General features: G+C 42.9%; 1 protein-coding gene across 2 annotated transcripts in view; it reads left to right on the top strand.

The window, feature by feature from the left end:
- Nucleotides 1–23,391, top strand: part of LOC144599006 (amyloid-beta precursor protein-like) — a 161,654-nt gene that overhangs the window by 35,532 nt on the left and 102,731 nt on the right. For both annotated transcript variants that reach the window (XM_078409728.1, XM_078409727.1), the window contains exon 2: nt 9,178–9,348. In XM_078409728.1, the coding sequence (XP_078265854.1) occupies nt 9,178–9,348 (171 nt within the window). The remainder of the gene's footprint in view (nt 1–9,177; nt 9,349–23,391) is intronic.

Below are 23,391 nucleotides of genomic sequence, written 5' to 3'. Positions count from 1 at the left end.
TCCAACCCTCCCCCCCCCCCCCCCCCCCCCCAAGGTCTGAACCTAGACTTTCACTGTGAACCTAACTGATATCAGGATTCCCATAGTTTCAGATCATGTATTGAACATGGATGTGATTATATAAAATATTGAACATCCATCTGGAGTATGGATTTGGAAGCAGCACAGTGGTGCAGCGGTAGAGTTGCCTTACAGCGCCAGATATCCCATTCAATCCTGACTATGGTTGCTGTCGGTGTGGAATTTGTACGTTCTCCCTGTGACCGTGTGGGTTTTCACCGGTTGCTCTGGTTGCCTCCCACATTCCAAAGACTTGTAGATTAATTAGTTCCTGTAAATTTATTCCAGTGTGTAGAATAGAGGAGTGTACCGGTGATCATTGGTCGTTGTGGACTCTGGGCCGAGGGGCCTGTTTCTATGCTGCATCTGTAAAAGTTAAACTAGAGATGGCAATCACAGGAGTGGTTAAATATTTTGCACAGAGGAAAGGTGTGTCACCAGTTGGTTTCCTGAAGATTTTCCAGGAAGAGTTCAATCAAAGCTCGTGTTTCAAAATTATTATTCTTTAAAGCAACAAAATAAAAATTACAATCTTTCAACCTGCACCTAAAGTATGTCTGCCCAAGGACAGGCAGAACAAAGAATTTTTATATTTAATGACATTCTGTAGATGTTTACACTCTTGCAGATCATCAAAGCTCCAAACTAATCTTTGCTTTGTAGTGGGGGCAGAAGACGTTTTACCAGGATGCTGCCTGCATTAGTCACAAGGAGAGGTTGGGCAGACTTAAATTGTTTTCTCTGTCGTGTCTAAGGTTGAGGGGAATTCTGATAAGTTTATGCAGGGAATGTGCGGGCAGAAGGGATTAGTTTAATTTTGCATTGTTTGGCACAGACATCGTTGGCCAAAGGGCCTGTTCCTGTTCTGTATTGTTCTATGTTCCGAGTTCTAGTTTGGTTATGCCTTAAGAATAGAAGAAAGTATCAAAGTGACCAGAACAGTACCCGTGAGAGTCTTTTTCCTGTTGTCAAGTTTACAATGACTTGCGGCCTTTCATCAGAACCTCATTGTGTTGGCTCTTGAAGCTTACTGTTCTGAAGTCAGCTGCTTTATGATTGAGTATTGTTGCTGTGAATTTTTTTAAAAAGTGGAGCTGACCTTGCCACCGGGATGAAAGAGCCTGATTTAGCAGTGTAAATACCGATCTCCTGGAAACTGTGCGAAACAAATGCCAACAGAAGGGGTAGATTATTTATCATCCAATGGCTTGGGGACATGCTGGCATTTTGTCCTTGACTGATTCTCCAGTAATTCCTGGCAGTATTCTTGTATAATTTTAGTGGAAATGGCAAATCAAAGATGAGATTTTTCACTCAATTAATTTAGATTATCTAGTACCATCTCTTTGAAAGGGTCTTCTTGCGTTTGAGGCAGCAGAAATTATGTAACGCCCTCCAGGCGCTGTAGCCAGTGCAATGTGCTGTTGTCGAGGGCCGTGAGGTCTACCCCTCCACCAGGGGGACGGAGGACAGCGCAGTCGAAAATGCCGCGCCGCGCTGTTTGCTGGTCTGCTCCACACACGCAGGCTGCTGATGGACGCAACCCCCAGCGATGCACGTTGGCGTTGAACCGGCCGACCCCTGTGCGGAGCCGGTTCAAGGCGACCCACTCTTTGCGGGGCATGTCCAAGCCGGGTGGGGCTGTGGTGTTCGGTGCGACAGTGAATTGAGGAGGTGGCGATGTCGGTTCACAGCTGGTTCTCCATGCTCCTAGTATGTTGAAACCGGAGCCACAGAAGGTCGCTGCATGACGGGAGAAAGGGTGACGAGATGACGGGCGTTGAGATTCCAGTTGCTGTGAATCCTGGGCGGGGTGGTGCAATGGATGTTTGGCGTCCGATGGGGCCTTGCACACCACCCTATGAGTGAAGAACTCTCTGCGAAGGGTGCTATCTGTGGATTCAATAACACAGGAAAATTGGTAAATTGATAGATTGAAAGAGAAACCTTGCACCATTGTGGAGTAAAGAAATATAAAGCATTTGGTTATATAGAAAGGAGCTGCAGTTCCTGGTTTATACCGAAGATAGACGCAAAGTGCTGGAGTAGCTCAGCGGGTCAGGCAGTATCTCTTGAGAAAAAGGATGGGTGATGTTTTGGGTTGGGAGCCTTCTTCAGAATTATTCTGTCTGATTGTTCAATTCTCTATCTATTCAGTATATGAAAAGCTTTGTTTTGCTTGCTAACCAAACAGATGTTTACATATTCTGTTGTGCCCCCCTTCTATTGTGAGGTAGACTGACTCCACTTGTCACTTTAATTTCATGTTTCATGTACCTTGTGTTTTATGACTGTTGGCAGATCAATTTCCCTCCTGGGATAAATAAAGTTCTATCGTATCGTGCTGCTGCAAGTAAGAATTTCATTGTTCTATCTGGGACATATGACAATAAAAGACTCTTGACTCTCTTGATCGGATACACTATATACATAAATGCAGTCAAGTTGAACTCGAGTATAATAGAGCAATGAGGAGGATGCAGAGTACAGAATATAGTCCTGTGTAGTTTAGTTCCATAGACAAAATCCAATGTTCCCAACGAGGTAGAGGTCAATTGGGCAGTCCCCTAGCTTATGGAAGGACAGTTCAGAAACCTGATAACAGATGGGAAGAAGCTGTTCCTGAGTCTGGTGGTGCGCGCTTTCAAGCTTCCACACCACCTGCCGGTTGGATGCAGGGAGAAAGTGGAATGATCGTGGAGGGGCAAGTCTTAGATTATGCTGGCTGTTTTTCTGAGGCTGTGGGAAAGTGCAGATGGTGTCAATGGACAGGCCTGTGTGAAGGACTGGACTACATCTGCAACTCTCTGCATGCCACCATCTTGATACAGCGCCTCATGTGAATGCTTTCATCATAGGGAAGGCTGAGTCCACCTTTCCCTGGAGCCTCTTGTGTTTCAGTGTGTTGGAATCGCTGTACCAGGCCGTGAATGGTGTCTGAATATTGCCTCGGGTAAAACTGCCACAGGGATAAAATGTTGTTTTTTCGACCATAATGCTACTGTTCTGCCTGGCTTGCAGTCACATGCCGCAGATCCAAATTAAAATCTTGTTAAGTCGTTCTATTTAGAACATTCACAAGTCCTTTTAATGTCTGAGCCAGCTGTACACTAAAAAGGGACAGGAGAAGCTGCAATTTTCAGTAGGTTATCTTGTGAACTGGATGGTCATTTCTGGTGCGGAATCGTTATTCTTGGGAGTACAAAACGACACTGCTAACTTCAATATTATTATAGTGACATTCATTATGTCACTCTGCAATTATATGCAATTAATTTCATTAGTTGCAGAATTAGTGTGTCATATTAAGATTGTTAAACAAAATCTTGCCAATCCTGAAAGCTGGTATGGACCCATATTTTGATAAATTTGTTGCTCAGTCATGATGAGGTTTGTGTTGGACAGTGTAAGCTCTTGGATATATTTGGACCTGAAGTGTTTGTACGTAGTTCAATGTCCTTCAAGTGAAAGATGTGTAAAGTCTTGGGATTCACGATGTCTCTTGAATTTTTAGTCAGAGGGTGGTGAATCTGGAATTCTTTGGCACACTAGACTGTGGAAGCAAAGTCAGTGGATATTTTTAAGGCAGAGATAGATAGATTCTTGATTAGTACACGTGTCAAGAGGTTATGGGGAGAAGGCAGGAGAATGGGGTGAAGAGGGAGAGATAGATCAGCCCTGATTGAATGGCGGATTAGACTTGATGGGCCGAATGGCCTAATTCTACTCCTATTCCTTATGACCTTGTATCTCAGTGGAACTGTGATTGAACCAGTACTAAAGTATGCTGCAAAAGGGGCTAATCAATCTGGCAAAATCTTAACTGTTTGAGTCCCAATCCAAAACATCACCTATCTAAATTATAAAATTGATCTGAAGAAGGTCTCGACCCAAAACGTCGCCCATTCCTTCTCCAGAGATGCTGCCTGTCCTGCTGAGTTACTCCAGCATTTTGTGTCTATCTTTGGTATAAACACATCATCTATCCACGTTCTCCAGAGATGCTGCCTGACACGCTGAGTTACTCCAGCACTCTTTTTGTAAAGCAGCATCTGCAGTTCCTTGTTTCTACAATGCTAATGGTATACAGCTAATCAAACCCATCTGTGTATAAATCTGGCAACCCAGGTAAAAACGGAATTGTTTCATCCTGTTAATCCGTACTTTACAATTTATTGGAAGTAACTGTAAAATAAATCTTTTTGAAAGGGTCACACAAAAGTTTAAGAGCTTTGAAGTCTGTTTCAAAATGTAAATCCAGTGTTATGCAAGGCAACATCCATTGCATTTTGGAACATTAGTTTCCTGAATTATTCAGTGTGAAAGCACAAGATTTGAGCCCTGAGCAGATTTTATCTCTGTTAGAATCTCCGTTAAACCATCTTTTAATATCCTTAGGCTGGGGAGTGGTGACATGGACAGCAGCCAGTGATATCCTGTGCAGTGATTTGTTTTAAATGGGTGTTAACGTCAGATGAATTCCAGAGAGATTCAATGCTAAGCTTCCCAGGGTCAAATAGTCTCCTGATGCCTTTTGAATGAGTGAATGATCAAGAATACCTTTTCATAGTGATCGTGGAGATTCTCTGACACTTTTGGTATAAAAACCTCAACTCTAATTGCCATCATTAGATATCCACCGGCAAAACTTCAAAGCAAGGAAGTGTGACGTGCTGTTGAGTATAAGTCTCAATGGCAAGCAATCAAGGAACCTGCCACGTTTAGAAATCGTTGTGAAACTATGTTTAGAAAAGTGATAATGTGCTTTGCTTTGAAGAGTTGTACATCAGGTATCGCTCCTTGTAATGCATTATCCAACTAAAGGTGCTGTGGTCAAGGACTCCAATTTCACATTGTGATTATATAGTTTGTCATGGGATTTGCCTCCCATTTCCAGGTGACTGCCACAAAATAAGTAGACATTGTAAATCTGAAGTGATGTAATTCCCCTTGAATTTGGATAGGAAAGCAAAGTTGTTCTACTCTAAATAACCTTGCAATTGAGAAACTATGCAGTGTGTTCATTGCCTTGCACTCTACACTTTTGTAATTGCAAACACTGCTGTCAAGGTACTTTGTGTAGCTGCAGTGCAGAGGTGTAACCTTGAACTGTTATTACAGTGCTAATTCCAGAGGACTTGAAGATTGTAGATCTTGGATGACTGAAATATAAATTGGTAAATATGGGCCTGTCATCTTGTAAGAGGTGGAATACATTTAATGAAATAAGCTGAGACAAAATTGTGATGGCCTCTTGAACAAGGGGTGGCACAGCAGTAGAGTTGCTGCCTTACAGCGCCAGAGACCTGGGGTTTGATCCTGACAACAGGTGCTGTCTGAGTTTGTACATTCTCCATGTGACCGCATGGATTTTCTCTGGGTGTTCCGGTTTCTTTCCCACACTCCAAAGGCTTAGTTTTGTAGGTTAATTGGCTTTGGTAAAAATTGTATAATTGTCCCAAGTGTGTAGGATAGTGCTAGTGTATGGGGTTTAATTTATTGTCAAGATCAAGATCAAGATCAAGATAGCTTTATTTGTCATCCAATATTGGACGAAATTCGGTCACCCACAGTCCAACAATAAAAGCATTAAATAGGCATTCAAATTACACAACCCCAAAACCCCCAAAACACAGTCCAACAATAAAAGCATTAAATAGCACTATATCACGTGTGGCATAGTGAAAAGCAGATGATCACTGGTCGTTGCGGACTCGGTGGGTTGATGGGTCTGTTTCTGTGCCCTATCTCAAGTCTAGAATATGGATTTTTAAAAGTAACATCTTGGGTATAAGATCATGAGGGGAATAGACAGGTTGGTTCAGTCTTTTAACTAGAGTTGGGCAATCGAGAACCAGGAGACATAGGTTTAAGGTGAGAGTGGATAAATGTAATAGGAACCTGAGGGGCAACCTTTTCACAGAGGGTGGTAGTTATAGAAAGATTAAAAATAGGTGCAGGAGTAGGCCATTCGGTCCTTCTAGCCGTTCATCCAAAATCAATTATATGGAACAAGCTGGGCGGCACGGTAGCGCAGCGGTAGAGTTGCTGCTTTACAGCGAATGCAGGGCCGGAGACTCGGGTTCGATCCTGACTACGGGTGCTGCACTGTAAGGAGTTTGTACGTTCTCCCCGTGACTGCATGGGTTTTCTCCGAGATCTTCGGTTTCCTCCCACACTCCAAAGACGTACAGGTATGTAGGTTAATTGGCTGGGTAAATGTAAAAATTGTCCCTAGTGGGTGTAGGATAGTGTTAATGTACGGGGATCGCTGGGCGGCACGGACTTGGAGGGCCGAAAAGGCCTGTTTCCGGCTGTATATATATGATATGATATGATATGATATGAAACTGCCCGAGGAAGAAGTAGCAAAGAACTGCAGATGACAGTTTACAGTGTTGGAGTAACTCAGCGGGTCAGGCAGCATCTCAGGAGTACATGGACAGGTGACGTTTCGGGTCGGGTTCTTTCAGACTGATTTTGGTCTGAAGAAGGAAGGGTCCTGACCGAAACATCACCTATTCTCCTGAAATGCTGCCTGACCCACTGATTGCTTTAACAGTCTGTCGTCTTCTGCCAGAGAAGATAGTTGAGGCAGGTGCTATAACATTTAAGACATTTGGACAGGTTCATGAATAGGAAAGTTTCAGAGGGACTGGTGTAGATGGGGCGACTTGGTTGGCATGGGCAAGTTGGGCCAAAGGGCCTGTTTCACTACTGTATGACGCTGACTCTAATGAAAGGGAAAATTATATTTGACACCCTTGCCCAAGGTGTTGTCATGGACATGGCTGCAGTATTTGTTCAACTGGACATTCGAAAGACGTTTAAATTCACAAGACAGTAATTGAAGTTGACGGGATTTTAAGACACGGCAGGGGGGGTTGGTGAATGCTGTTAGTTGGACCGTGGAATAAGCCAGATCGATAACTGGTTTGTGATGAATTGCTGGTTGTTTCTCGACTGAAGGGAAGTGTTCACTGACGTCAGTGCCAGGAGCACTGGTGTTTTAGATCTATACTATTGACTCGTATTAGTGGACATGACACCATTTTGAAATATGCCCAATGGCACAAATGCGTGGAACTGCAGTGAAATGGTGATACATTTCTAGAGGGCTGTGGGTAGATGAAATTAGAGGCAGGAACGTGTGGGATGGTGTATTTTGGTAGGGAAACGTGTGGTAATACCAATAAATTTATTTTTTGATTCTGTGCAAGAACTGAGCCATAAGTAGTTGCTTTGAAGTACTTGGTGAAAGGACTGGGGCAATGGTTAAACAAGTCACTAAAGTGCTATGTGTTGTGGAGTTCATGAAAATGTTTTGAACTGTTTACCACCCAAAATAGATTTACTAGGGCTGTACGTCTATCTTTGTATGTTTTTTTGCTAAATAAATACTTGCATGAAATGATGCATTTAGCTTTTTAAAGTTTACTTGAATGTTTCCAGGAACATGAGGTTAGACCAGTTGTGAATAGACCAATAGAAATGGGATGTTCCTCCTGAGGCTTTAAGGCACTGGTCAAACTGCATTTGAAGTATCGTGAGCAGTTTTGGGCCCCATATCTGAGGAAGGATGTGCTGATGTTGGAAATGGTCCAGAGGAGGTTTACGAGAATGATTCCAGGAATGATTGGGTTAACATTGAGCTCATTGAAACTTGCCAAATAGTGATAGGCTTGGATAGAGTGAATGTGGAGGGCCGAATGGCCTAATTATTCCTAGAATTTATGAAGGCATGAAGATTTTGCTAAGAAAATGGAAGTGAAAAGTAGAGTCATCCAGTGGCAAACTTTTAACAGAAAATGTTGGGGGGAAATACTGGGCATAATGTGTAATAATAATTATATATTCCTTTATTCGTCCCACACCGGGGAAATTTACAGTGTTACAGCAGCAAAGTGGATAGCAAGAGATCATTCATTATAAATAAAAGTAAAGACAAGGATAAATTGTCATCAGTTTTCTGTGTGTTCTTAACTTACTGTTGACTCGTCTGTTGGGAGCAGTGCTGGTTGTGCAGTCTCACAGCAGCGGGAAGGAAGGACCTCCTAAATCTCTCCTTCACGCATTTGGGGTGAAGGAGTCTGTCACTGAAGGAGCTACTCAGTGCAATGACAGTGTCCTGCATGGGGTGGGAGTCGTTGTCCAGCAGCGATGTTAACTTTGCCATCATCCTAGAAGTGTAGAGTTAATGTTTTAGCTCTGAGAATCTTCAGAATTGAGAGAGGAAAATTTAGACTAGGTTGCAGAAGGTGGAGGAGGGCAACGGGCTGAACAAAGGGGATTTCTGTGAAGGGTGCAACAATATGGCAGTGTTTATCTTTATCATGTGCTGCTACTATTGTAAAGAGTCGCTGATCCCAGCGGTTGAAGGTTGAAGGCTAAAAAAGCAAAATTGACTTGAACTTTTAAACTCCACTGTTAACCTCAAAGAACCAGAACAAGTTTAATCATAGAGGGCTGTAGAAATACTTGAAAGATGGAAAGATAAGATTAACTTAATTACTATTCAAAGAGCCAAGACTTATTTTGGGCCCAATGACCAAATAAAGTCTTTGCTGTGTTATTGTAGAATTCTGCATCGTCTTTCGTATATCACAATGTTTTTTGGAAAGGTTTACTCAGCATTCTTATATTACGAAACCAGCCCCTAACACTTTTCTCAATAGGGAGCATTCACTATTTCCAGCAACTGTCATAAATTCCTTTAATTGGGTTGCAGATTTGTACCAGAGCTCCAGGCTGTTTTTTAAAACAATTGTTTGCCTGTTACTGACCTTCTCTTTATTTATTTGCAATTTGGACCTGTGTTCAAACTTTTTTGAATGGTTCAATGGTGTTTTATTTGTCATGTATGCAACTGCACAATAAAATTCTTTCTTAATATGCGTTTAGTTTATTGTCAAGTGCACTGACATACAGTGACAAGCTTATTAAACATGTATGACACATGTGGGTGCCGCCATGTTTTGGCACAATTTCCAAAGTCCAGTTGGCCCATGTGTTTGATGTACTGGAGCAAGAAATATTTTCAAGAAATTATGTGGCTTTTGTATGTTACTTAAAGATTCTGCAGTTTTCTCAATTAGTAATCAATATTCTGTTTATTAGGTTCCAACTGATGGAGGTGCTGGATTGTTGGCAACGGAACCCCAAATTGCCATGTTCTGTGGCAAGCTGAACATGCATGTAAATGTACAGACCGGCAAGTGGGTTTCTGATCCCTCTGGAATGAACAGCTGCTTTGGCACAAAAGAAGCAATATTGCAATACTGTCAAGAGGTAGGTGCACTGTTGTTAAAGGGCTTTGGCCTGTTGCTCATCTGACTTTGATTATATATATATATACCATGATTTGGAGATGTTCTGGTGGCTTTAGACCATAAGGCATAGGAGCAGAATTACACCATTCATCCCAATTGAGTTGACTCTGCCATTTAATCATGGCTGATCTATTTTTCTCCCTCAACTCCAATCTCCTGTGTTCTCCCCCTAACCTTTGGTGCCCTTACTAATCAAGAACCAATCAATCTTGGCTTTAAAAATATCCATTGTGTTGGCCTCCATGGCCTTCTATAGCATTGAGTTACACAGATTCGCTACTCTCTAACTAAAGAAATTCCTCCTCATCTCCATTCGAAAGAGGTTATTTTATTCTGAGTCTAGACTCTCCCGTTACTGGAAACATCCTTTCCAAGACCATTCTAGCCCTTTCATTACCTGGTAGGTTTCAATGAGATTCCCCCCCTCATTCTTCTAAACTCTGGCCCAGAGAGTCTAGAAGGCCCTCCATCCTTCTAAACTGAGTACAGGCCCAGAGCCTTCAAACGCTCCTCGTATGTTAACCCAATCCTCCCCTCATTGAGAAGGTAGTGATGCTATGCATTAGGAAAGCAATGATATGGCAAATGAATGTGCTTTTAAACAAAATAGTATTTTAATAATTATGTAGTAAGTCATGCAGTTGCCATTTTGTATCTAATTCTCTCAGACATGTGATCAGCCATGTGACCAACTCAAAGGGCCAAATGGCCTCCTCCTGCACCTATTTTCTATGTTTCTATGAGGTATGTTATCCCAGGACATCCTGCATTGGTAGCCAGTCACCTTGAACTGCTGCATGCTGTACCGTTAGAGGTCTAGAAAACTGAGAGGCGTAGACAAGGTGTATGATCAGTCTCTTTGCCCCTTGGGTTCCTATTAAATCTTCCCCTCACAAATCTGTGCCCTTTAGTTTTAATGTGAGGGGGGAGAGATTTAATAGGAACCTGAGTGGCAACGTTTTCCCGAAGGGAATGAGATGTCAGCGGAAGTTATTCGGGTGCAATTACAACAGGTGCTTTGTAAAGGATTAGATGGTTATGACCAAATACGGGCAAACGGGAGTATCTCGGGTTGGTTGACTTGGATGAGTTGGGCAGAAGGGCTTGTTTCTGTGCTGTATGATCTATGAAAGTGTTCTTACAATGTTGATAATTGGCAGGGTGGTAATAATTAGACCCAGTGACAAAGAACAAAAAGCAAGTGAATTTCCAAGGTGGACCAGCGTTTGACTTGGAGGATAAATTGGAGGCATCGTTATTTTCATGTATCTTATTTGAAGGCCTCAGAATAGGGAACTACTGCTGAAGAAGCCTTGCTGCAGTATGTTTTTATGAGTAGCTGAGCACCCTAATTGAGGCAGCACAGTGACGCAGAAGTAGAGTTGCTGCCTTACAACACCAAAGACCCGTGTTTGTTCCCGACTATGGGTACTATCTGTATCGAGTTTGTACGTTCTCCCTGTGACCGTGTGGGTTTTCTCTGGGTGCTCCGGTTTCCTCCCACACTCCAAAGACATACTGGTTTGTAGGTTAATTGGCTTTGGTAAAGATTGTAAATTGACCCACGTAGGAACGTGCTAGTGCGTGGGGATCGCTGTTCGGCGCAGACACAGTGGGCCGACAGGTCTGTTTCCACGCTTCATCTCTAAACTAAAGTAAATTGCTATAACGTTTTTTTGCCCCCATCTTCTATTGCATGAGGAAGCAATCCCTGACTGTCTCTGCGCATTTGTTTTCTTGTTCTTCCCTCAACGTCTGTCCTCATCTGTATGTTTTACCTGTGGGATGTTCAAATCCCCCATGACAGGTACATTATGATTTTCCAACGCCATCCTTGCCCAACTGAGCAACTTTACCTGTCTGCTCGTATTGTGGTGACTCAGCACCGATACAAATTAGCAATCTGCTACCCTGAATTAGCTAGTACTTTCCATATTGTTTCACTTGTATGTTGCTTGGATTATACACGTGTGTGTCTATCGTTTCTCATTTCCCACAGGACCACTTTTATGCACAGGGTTGTCCTCCTCATTCCAACTTGGCCATCCCTGATGTTGGTCATGTATTCGAGGCTACACCTGCATCTCAGTACCTGCATGTTTCCCAAATTACATACAATTCATTATTCTTTGTGCTTCGTGTAAGTGTATCAATGGTATTCGATCTGTCAAGCAAATATCCCTTTATTTTATCTGCCTAGCCTGCTTTCTTATTAACTCTGAATCAGTCCATCTCTCCATTTATGTGTAGGAAAGAACTGCAGATGCTGGTTTAAATCTAAAATGCTGGAGTAACTCAGCGGGACAGGCAGCATCTCTGGAGAGAAGGAATGGGTGACATTTCTCGACAAGACCCTTCAGTCTGAAGAAGTGTCTCGACCCGAAACGTCACCCATTCCTTCTCTCCAGAGATGCTGCCTATCCCGCTGAGCCACTTCTCCATTTATGTTCTCCTTAAGGACATTGTTGCCCGTGTGATTTGCTGAAATTTAATCCATTGCATATTCTGTGCTTTGGAAGGACTACAAGGATTTTGTAACATATAGATATTGTTCAGAACATTAGGATTAAAATAGACACAAATCCTTTAATACTGATTCTTGACTCATGGTGCCTCCTGTTTTATCCATCCACCCCCTCCCCCACATCACTACAATCTCTGTCACTGCTCCAGTACTCTGCATTTGTTAGTTCTTTGCCTGCAGCCCCTGCAGACATAACACCAAAGCATGCAGTTAAATTCCCTGGATGTTTGGAGAAATGCATTGTTTCCCAGGCTAACAAATCCTTTGCTCATTTCACCACAGAACCTGCCCTCCAGGCTAATAACATTGCATTTTTATGATAGATTAGTGGAGCTATGCAGCACAGATACAAGCCCTTCGGTCCACCTGCACACGTCTGCCAAGTTGGCATGCTGGGTTAGTCCCATACGCCTTCATTTAGCGCACAGCCCCCTATCCCTTCGTATCCATCCAAATGTCTTTGAAAAGTTGTTACTGTATCTATCTCTAAGCTTCATTTGGCAGTTCTTTCCAAATATGGACTACACTGAGTGGAAATAGTTGCCCTGACATCCCTGTTAAATCTCTGCCTTATCACGTAAGGCTATGCCCTCTAGTTTTTAAATTCTCTACAGTTGAATGTTCTCTTTATCCATGCCCCTCATGATTTTATACACTTCAGTATGGCATCCCTCGGCCTCCTACGCTCCAAAGAAATAAGTTTCCCCCCATCCAACCTCTTGCAATAACTCAAACCCGCAAGCCCAGGTAACAATGTGATGACTCTTTTCTATACCCTATCTAGTTTAATGACATCCTTCCTTTAGCTGGGCAACTGGAACAGCAAGTTGTGCTTCCAACTACGCCTGAAGAAGGATCCTGACCCCAAACGTTACCTATCCATGTTCTCCAGAGATGCTCCCTGATCTGTTCCTCCAGCGCATTGTGTCCTTTTGTGTAAACTAGCACCTGCAGTTTCAACATCTCCCAAGTATGACCGCGAGCAGGTTCCTTCGTTTTGGCAGGATAGCATTAAGTGTCGAGTTCTCTGGAAGTTAGGAACTGAAGGAGCATATTATCTATAAGCTTTTGGAGAGGTTCGAAAAAATCTACAGGCAAGTGGAATGTTGGCCTTCATACCGAAGGGCTGGGATGCAATGATAAAATAAAGCTCCAGTTAGATGCTATTTTGGATAATACTGACAGGATTTGCAATCCTTTTGATCATAAGATTTAGCAATCCAAACATCACCTGTCCATGTTCTCCAGAGATGCTGCCTGAGCCACTGAGTTACTCCAGTACTTTGCGTCCTTTTGTGTAAATCAGCATCTGTAGTTCTTTGTTTCTACCAGCTTAGATGGGGTATTTTAGTCGGCATGGGCGAGTTGGGTTTAAGGGCTTGTTTCCATGCTGTATGACTCTGTGATTCTGATAAGCTCTCCAATTATGAAAGAATGCACCCCTAAAAGCACAGCATTCTGTCGGTGCTAGAACCTAGTTCCCTGACCTGAACCTAAAAACACTGTTGGATTCAGAACAGATATCATGTTGGGTTGTAATTTTATGCCCAAGTACATCTCTGTTCAATGCTGCGCTGGAACGTCAACCTAGATTTCTTTTATGCCCAAGGCTCCCGAATGGAATTAAACTCAACTTTCTAAATCGGAGGTAAGTGCCAACCTAACTGAATTATACAGCAAAAATGTCTGATACGGGTAGTCCAGCTATAACACACGCTTCCATTACACATTGGATATAACGCAGGTGATGAATTCACGAACACTATATTATGCTCGCTGAATCAAAGTTGTATTTGTGATACTACTTTCTGGTTCCCAGTCAAACCGAGTTGTAACCAATTTCAATTGGGAACTTGAAACCCACTTAAACGATACTTTGGAAAGTGACAATCAAAGAAAAGCAGCAATGTGGGCGACATGGTGGCGTAACAGTAGAGCTACTGCCTTACAGCGCTAGAGACCTGGGTTCGATCCTGACTACGGGGGCTGTCTGTACGGAGTTTGTACCTTCTCTTAAAAGGATGAGAGGAGATGTTATCGAAACGTATAAGATTATTAAGGGGTTGGACACGTTAGAGGCAGGAAACATGTTCCCAATGTCGGGGGAGTCCAGAACCAGGGGCCACAGTTTAAGAATAAGGGGTAGGCCATTTAGAACTGAGATGAGGAAAAACTTTTTCAGTCAGAGAGTTGTAAATCTGTGGAATTCTCTGCCTCAGAAGGCAGTAGAGGCCAATTCTCTGAATGCATTCAAGAGAGAGCTAGATAGAGCTCTTAAGGATAGCGGAGTCAGGGGGTATGGGGAGAAGGCAGAAACGGGGTACTGATTGAGAATGATCAGCCATGATCACATTGAATGGCGGTGCTGGCTCGAAGGGCCGAATGGCCTCCTCCTGCACCTATTGTCTCTTGACCTGCGTGGGTTTTCTCAGATCTTCGCATTCCTCTCATGCTCCAAAGATGTGCAGGTTTGTAGGTTAATTGGCTTGGTATAAATGTAGAATTGTCCCTCGTGTGTGTAAGGTAGTGTAAATATGTGGGGATTGCTAGTCGGTGGACCGAAGGGCCGGTTTCCTCTCTGTATCTCTAAACTAAACAAAAAAAGCTGTCTTTGATCCAGTAAAGGGTCTAAAATTAAAAGAATTCTAATATATTGACCTGGCAATGGTGAAGGGCTGGTGTATTTCTAAGTTGGGGTGTCGTACTACTTGGCTGGGAATCTGCAGGCCCACAAACCATTCAGTGCCAGATGTTGTGGTTAAAATATCAAATGAATATTGTGCTTGAATTTAGAAACTAGTTGTGGTAAAGAGTAGTAGGCCTATTGCCGTTTCGGAACCAACTCAAATTTGTGGTTGTGAAAATCTGGCAGTAGGAAAGATTTTAAATATACACAATCTCATTCAAAGTGTTGATTAATGGTTTCAGAAACTGCTTTAATGTCACTTGTGGGGTGGTAATGTTGAACTTGAAAAATACCTTGTGCGTGCTGTCTGATTTACCATTCTGTCGGGAGGTGTAAAGAGATATTATCCATATGAAGCATCTACTCCAGTGCATATTTTAAAGCAATATTTAAAGAAATAATTGATTTTGGTATCCCATCAACTCACTATATATAGTTAAGGCGTGTTGAATAAAGCGCTACCTAAATGGCAAAATCTATTCTCGACTTAAAAGTAAATCAAAGATCATCCTTTATCACCTTTACCAAAGTGCAGAGTATTCCTCTCTAATAAGGCTAAAATGTTCAAATCGTGGAAAAACTCCACTGTCATTTGTGGGACATGAGCACATGAACTTGTATTATTTTAGATGTACCTAAACAGATCTAAAGTAGAGAAGCCTCTTAATGATGAAAGCTTTGTGGTAGAAACTCAGATTTTTGCCAAAAAATGAAAAAATCAGACGAGATAAAGCAAAACAAATAAACCTAATGTATTCAACAATTTAATTGTTCAAATGTAAGCCTCCATGAGGTACTCCTCAACTTACGATGGGAGAAACCCATCGGAAACCAAAAATATCGTAAGTCGAAATGCATTGGATACACGTGATCACGTGACCGGAAGCGAGCTGTGGTGAGCTGCCGTTTGCACCAGAACAGAGTCGAAATATTATAAGTCGAACCATCATAAGTTGAGGAGCACCTGTATTAATTTAAATTTTAAGTCCTGTGAAAGTGCATTTTACCAGAATAAATCTATGACAGAAATATTCAAGTTGTGGCACTTGTCATCGCCAGGGCAAATTGTTGCACCTTGTTAGATGGGGTTAGATGGCCCACCAAGTCCATGCTAAGCATCAACCACACATTAGACTAATTCTACACTAATCACCAGGCGAGACCAAGCACAGGCTCTGATCGTTTCGCTGAACACCTCCGCTCAGACTGCCTAAACCTACCTGATCTCTCGGTGGTTCAACACTTTACCTCCCCCTCCCATTCCCACACTGACCTTTCTGTGCTGGGCCTCCTCCATTGTCAGAGTGAGGTCCAACGCAAATTGGAGGAATAGCACCTCATATTTTGCTTGGACAGCTTACACCCCAGCGGTATGAACATTGACTTCTCTAACTTCAAATAGCCCTTGCTTTCCCTCTCTCCCCATCCCCTCCCCCTTCCCAGTTCTCCTACCAGTCTTACTGTCTCCGACTGCATTTTATCTCTGTACCGCCCACTCCCCTGACAGCAGTCTGAAGAAGGGTCGTGACCCGGAAAGTCACCCATTCTCTCCAGAGGTACTGCCTGTCCCGCTGAGTTACTCCAGCATTTTGTCTATCTACTCTAATCTAATCCAGCTTTATTCTCTCTCTCTCTCTCTCTCTCTCTCTCTCTCTCTCTCTCTCTCTCTCTCTCTCTCTCTCTCTATATATAGTTATCAATTCCCCCATATTTTACTGCTCACCTACACAGCGAAATTTACTGCAGCCAGTTAACCTGACAACCCAAACATCTTTTGGATGGAGGGGGAAACTGGAGGAAACCCATCGGGGCATAGAGAATGTGCAAACTCCACACAGACAGCACCCATCAATGATTTTAGTCAATTAATTTATGACAATGATATAACCGATTAATTTTAAAAGAAAAGTCGGATACTTGTTTGATTTGGTTTATTATTATCGTTATGTGTACCAAGATACAGCGAAAAGATTTGTGCTAGCCAGTGAAATCATATCACACTCGAGTATCATCAAGCCATATACAAGTACAAGTGATGCAACGTGAAAAACACCAGAGCGCAGAATATAGTGTCACAGCATTGTAGTGGTAGAGTTGCAGGTTTAAAGCGCAAGGGCCACAATGGGGTAGGTTGGGAGATGGGGACTACACCCCAGCTTGTGAGAGGCCATGGTCTGCTGGAGACGAATTGCACAAGTCTGTAACCGTAAAAATTCACTGTTGGTGAGAGATGTGATATGAAAAATCCAACCTTTTTGGATGCTATTCAATTCGCAGCAGCCCAATCTCCCTAGAATGCTGAATCAGTGGACAGAATGGAATTGATTTGCTCTGTAGGAGCTCCAATCTGTGATGGTTCCTGGCAGGGGGTTACAAACTGAACCTTGGCATTGAAATGTCAATTATGGTGCATGACTTCAAGCAAGCTAATGCAATATGTCACTTTGCATACGCAAAAAGATGCAATGGATGTCAAGACCTCGGCACGGTATGCTGTACATCACATATCTTTTTAAAAGCTTTCAAATTGATGAGGAATGGAAAAATGACGATTAATTGATTGGTGACCCAATTTCTTCAGTTTTTTAATGTTGAGGCTTTTTGGTATTGCTCCTTCCAGTTGGTTTCTGCATTGGTAGATCAGTTAGAATGGTTAACAGGGCGACGGAAATCCATATTTCATGCAAAACAAAATCTTAGATTACAATTTGCCTTTGGCTAGTCTGACCTTATTGTGATTGTAGACACATTTGTAGACACATTTTGTAGATTGTAGACACATTTGATTATTTCCAAGTGGCCAAGCAAGCAATAAATGCTCAGCAGCAGAGCAAGCTGTTGTCAAATTCTGGGCATTAACATCTCGGGTGACCTATCCTGGGCTGATCACATAAAAGGCATTTCAATGTATCTACTGTATTATTTACAGTAATTTAAAGAAATTTGGCATGTTGCCAACTCGTCTAACATTTCTACAGATGTACCTGTAGAAAATATCCTGTCTGGTTGTATCATGGCCTGGTATGGCAATGGCAACATGAGAACGTAAGGGGTTAGACTGATCTGACAATAGACAATAGGTGCAGGAGTAGGCCATTCGGCCCTTCGAGCCAGCACCACCATTCAATGTGATCATGGCTGATCATTCTCAATCAGTACCCCGTTCCTGCCTTCTCCCCATACCCCCTGACTCCGCTATCCTTAAGCGATCTATCTAGTTCTCTCTTGAATGCATTCAGAGACTTGGCCTCCACTGCCTTATGAGGCAGTGAATTCCACAGATTTACAACTCTCTGACTGAAAAAGTTTTTCCTCATCTCCGTTCTAAATGGCCTACCCCTTATTCTTAAACTGTGGCCCCTGGCTCTGGACTCCCCCAACATTGGGAACATGTTTCCTGTCTCTAATGTGTCCAACCCCTTAATAATCTTATATGTTTCGATAAGATCCCCTCATCCTTCTAAATTCCAGTGTATATAAGCCTAGCCACTCCAGTCTTTCACCATACGACAGTCCCGCCATTCTGGGAATTCACCTAGTAAACATACGCTGCATGCCTTCAATAGCAAGAATATCCTTCCTCAAATTTGGAGACCACAACTGCACACAGTACTCCAGGTGCGGTCTCACTAGGGCCCTGTACAACTGCAGAAGGACCTCTTTGCTCCTATACTCAACTCCTCTTGTTCTATCACGGGCATAGCCCTCCCACCATGGGGCATGCAATTGGGAATGTGCAATGTAATCACTGGGCATTCGATGGTGTATGTCCCTATCCCATGCATAAATAAGTAAGACATTGGTTGTCCTAACTTAAGGAATGTGCGTTGGACAGAACAGGCTTGTTTTTGTCATGTACTGAAACTGGTGTTCATCTTTAATTATCGAATTAAGGTATTTTTGAAGAGTTCTTCGGCTTAAAGGGTTCTGGCCATCCAGGTAATCATGAAACTTCATCTTTGCTACCAAGTCCAATTCCAAGAATAGTTTTATCATTGTGTTTTGGCGGCTCTGGGGGGGGGTCCTGTGGCGGCTCCCAAGAGTCGGGCCATACCACTACCGACCCCTCGGCATGGGAATGGACCAGTCCAGGAGGGCGGTCCTGTACTGGGTATATAAGGACAAGGTTTTGGGCGCGAAGCTATCCCAGCAGACTCGACCCGTCTGATAACTGAGTAATAAATCAAACGCCCCAAAATACCCGGCTCCTCGCCTTTATTTCGGGCCTCTCTCGACGCGCCACAGTGTATGTGTTTTGGTCTATATATAATCATTCCAACCTGTATATTATATATAATATAAATATCTTTTTTATTTATGTATAACAAACATAGAATGGTACAGCACAGGAACAGATCCTTTGACCTGCAATGGCTGTACCGAACATGGTGCCACGGTAAACTAGTCTCATCTGCCTGCACATAATTCATATCCCTCTATGCTAAAATCATCTCAAACACCGCTATCAAATCTGCCTCCACCACCACCCTTGGCATTCCAAGCAGCTCCCACTCTGTTTTATTTTTAAAGCCCCATATATCTCCTATTAAACATTAATCCTCTAAAGCCTACTAGTCTTTGACATTGCCACTGTGAGAGAAAGGTTCTGACTGTTTACCCCGAGTCTTAATTTTTTTGTATTTATATCAGGTCCCTCCTCCCCAACATCTGGCAGTTATGGAGAATCAATGGAATTGAGTCCCCCTTTCCATCTAGTGCACAAAACCTTATAGAATGTATGTTTACTTAAAAACGTGGAGTACCCAATATGTAATTGAAATATAATGGAGCTCCTGAGTACAAAGCAGAATAAAGTGTCGTCAGGATATTTGTATAAAATTGTCTTCCTCCAGACTAGATAGACAATAGACAATAGGTGCAGGTGTAGGCCATTCGGCCCTTCGAGCCAGCACCACCATTCAATGTGATCATGGCTGATCATTCTCAATCAGTACCCCGTTCCTGCCTTTTCCCCATACCCCCTGACTCCGCTATCCTTAAGAGCTCTATCTAGCTCTCTCTTGAATGCATTCAGAGAATTGGCCTCCACTGCCTTCTGAAGCAGAGAATTCCACAGATTCACAACTCTCTGACTGAAAATATTTTTCCTCATCTCCGTTCTAAATGGTCTACCCCTTATTCTTAAACTGTGGCCCACTGTGCTCCCAGTGGATCTCCACTGCACTCCAAGATTAAAACAGTGATTGCCTGTTGCTTCACAAGAGAGTGTGTATGGGTTTGGTGACCGAGTTTACATGCTTGTGTAAGCAGAATGCCTGTACTTCTATTCTGGTGACCATCACCTGCCAGAGCCATGCATACAGTAATTGTTGGTTGTCATCTCTTGGCAGAGCCAAAACATTCGAAATAATGTAACTTACATTTTTGATGTCATTGAGGCTGCCTTTTGTGTCCTCAGGAGTGAGAGCAAAGCTGGCAATCTCCAGTTTACTGCCCATCTGTAGTTGTTGAAAGGTAGCTGCCTTGAAGCATTTTGGCTACTGGTAACAACAATTCTGTCAAACCTTTGTCGTGTTGCCATATTCCTAGATTCTTTGTGTGATATTGAAAGAATTTCACAAGTAAGCCAAAATCAAAAATATAAATGATTTAAGGGAACTTTGTGGCGGTTAAAAATGGCCCTTGGTGGGTATATTTATGGCAACTTGGATGTTCCCTGTCAAATCTGAATGTTCCATATATCCACTTGAGGAGTAATGGCTCAATGGTACTTATTTGTCACGTACAGTGAAATACAGTTTTATATGTATCACTTGACACAAGGACTTGGATGTATCGTAGATTAGCATCTCAGATACAGTACAAATATACACCGATCAGCCAAAATATTATGACCACCTGCCTAATATGCTGTTCGTCCTCTGTGTGCAGCCCCATACGCAGCAGAGTGCGATGCACTGTGTATTGTGACACATTCCTCCCGTGACCACCATTAAAAGTTTCTGTGACTTGTGCCACAGTAGACCTTCTGTCGGTTCGGACCAGACAGGATAGCCTTTGTTGCTCTCCCACATCGATGAGCCTTGGGCGCCCAACAACCCTGCCTGTCGCTGGTTTGTGGTTTGTCCCTCCACGGACCACTGTCGGTAGGTACTCACCACTGCTGACCGGGAGCACCCCACAAGCCTTGCCGTTTCAGAGATGCTCTGACCCAGTCGTCCGGCCATAACAATTTGACCCTTGTCAAAGTCACTCGTGTCTTTACTCCTGCCCATTTCTCCTGCATCCAACACATCAACTTCAAGAACTGACTGTTCACTTGCTGCCTAATATATCCCACCCCTTGGCAGGTGCTATAGTAACAAGATAATCAATGTTATTCACTTCGCCTGTCAGTGGTTGTCTGATCGGTGTGTAGTAGTAGTACACTGAGACAGTGTGCAGTCACAAAATTGTTACCATTTTCAAATCCCAGTTTATTACTGCAGGATTCTTGACCTGACCATGAAGGCCCATTGTCCTGGCGGTGTTGCAGGGTCGGCCTGGCCAAGCGTCACCAGTGGTGTCCTCTGCCACTGCTCCACCGCTGTAGGCCACGTGCAGTCCATGTGCTCGGACTCCATCCAGCCTAGCCCCAGGCTGTTGCAGGGCCTCCAGCGGCCCACTCCACCGTTGAATGCACTACCTCCTGCAGCCGGTCCCGACTCCTTCCACTCTGGGCAGGCGAGCCCAGTAATGTGAACTGCTTTGTTTCCATAAGAGTTGTAATTACGGTTGAGCATTGAAGTCATCAATAAAAAGCCCCAATCTTAAGCAGAAAGACTTTTGCAACAAAGTGTAATGACAAATTCCATTGACTTCTATTTTGTTTAGGATCCTTGTTTCCTTGCTCCGTCAAATTTATCTTGACGACACAAATTGGTATTCTCAATTCCCCTGGCATTTGGCAGTTCTGTTCAATTCTGTATCATTGTCATGAAACAATGAGGAGCCAAGACTTCATGCACAATCTGGCTATTTATTCCCTCACAGTTGTGTACACTCTCTGGCATTAGTTCCTTGACTCCTCCTGTTATCCAATCTGTTCCCTAATAACTAATTTAACCAATCTATTCCGTACTTAAGAACTCCACCCTTCACACAATGATTTGTGTCCAACATACAATAATGTTAGAGCGGAGATTTACTTTACTTGATCATTGGGAAGACTAAACCCATTGTCTTGGAGTCCTGCTGCAATTCTGTTACCAGCTGCACTCTCTCTGACCAGTGTTTAAGGCGAAACCAGGCCGTGTACAACCTTGGTGTCATTGAACATTAAAATAACCAGACAATCCATCATTGTCCCTGTCTCAGGCATTCCTATCTAGTCCTTGACATTTAACACCCGTGATTACTAACCTTCATTGGTTTCTGATCTGATTTTTAGCTTTTGCTTTTTGGATTTGTTTTTACCTGACAGATGAAGGCCAGTATCATTTTGTATACTAGCAACTATCATTGTTCTCAAATGGCTCCGTGACCATGCCCCTTCCTATTTCTTGCACCCCTGCCACCCAGAAACCATTTGAAATCTCTACACTCTTCCAATTTGTGGTGTCTTGCATAAATCAAATGTTATATAATTTGCTCCTGTTGTCATCGGCGGGGGGGTGGCTCTATACGGTTAGTGATAATGCGATATCTTCATTAAAGGATGTCCTCAACCAGTGTACCATTTTGTACTCTGGCTACTGTGTTCAGAATGGAAGAGTGTTGATTCAGCAACTGCAAAAGGGTAGCTTTTAAATTTTCCATCAATATTAAACACCAACTTTAGATTTTTTAGATTTTTTTTTTAGATTTAGAGATACAGCGCCGAAACAGGCCCTTCGTCCCACCGGGTCCGTGCCGCCCAGCGATCCCCGCACACTAACACTATCCCACTCCCACTAGGGACAATTTTTACTTTGCACAGCCAATTAACCTACATACCTGTACGTCTTTGGAGTGTGGGAGGCAACCGAAGATCTCGGAGAAAACCCACGCAGGTCACGGGGAGAACGTACAAACTCCGTACAGACGGCGCCCGTAGTCAGGATCTTTGATTGCACCAGTTGTTTTTCCACTTGTAAGGAGAGCCTGCAAAGACTTCAGAACTTTAGTTGTTTGCATTCACCCATGGCAGTGCAGTTTAAAGGATTGTTGGACTCTTGTTCCTCTTGTTAACTAACTGGAGTAAATGCATTTCCCACTGTATTCTATAGCTTAAGGTAGACACAAAATGCTGGAGTAACTCAGCGGGACAGGCAACATCTCTGGAGAGAAGGAACGGGTGACATTTCAGGTCGAGATCCTTCAGTGTCTATCTTTAGTATAAACCAGCATCCTTTTTATTGCATTCCAACTTCTATACTCAATACCCTGACAGATGAAGGCCAGTATCATTTTGTAAACTAGCAACTATCATTCCTGATTTCTTCTAAAATAAGGAGTTCATTTTTCTTGGAATAAATAAAATGGCTGAGAGATGACTTGATACAAAAAGAAATACAAGAAAATGAGTTAAAATCCCTCAGGTGCAGATTTGATTATTGAGGGGCACATTCAAAGTCTTATTCAAAAGATTCCTGTAAGTGTGTGGAGCTGCTTTTTCTTTTTAATGCAAGGAATGTGATCTGGAATATTCTACGTTTGTGTTAAGTCCTCCAAAAAAGCAATTTATTAGAGATTGGCGAGATGAAAATGTGCAGGGCTGTGAAGGTGCAAATGAAGAGTTCTCTCTAGGGAGCCACAATAGTCTGGGTTGGATGGGCTCTTGTGTCATTATGATTCAAAACTGGGCAAAATTG

Source organism: Rhinoraja longicauda, chromosome 12, assembly GCF_053455715.1.
Source record: "Rhinoraja longicauda isolate Sanriku21f chromosome 12, sRhiLon1.1, whole genome shotgun sequence".
In the NCBI taxonomy this organism is placed as follows: domain Eukaryota; kingdom Metazoa; phylum Chordata; class Chondrichthyes; order Rajiformes; family Arhynchobatidae; genus Rhinoraja; species Rhinoraja longicauda.
The sequence above is the reverse complement of the archived record's forward strand: the minus strand, read 5'-3'. Positions and strand labels throughout refer to the sequence as shown.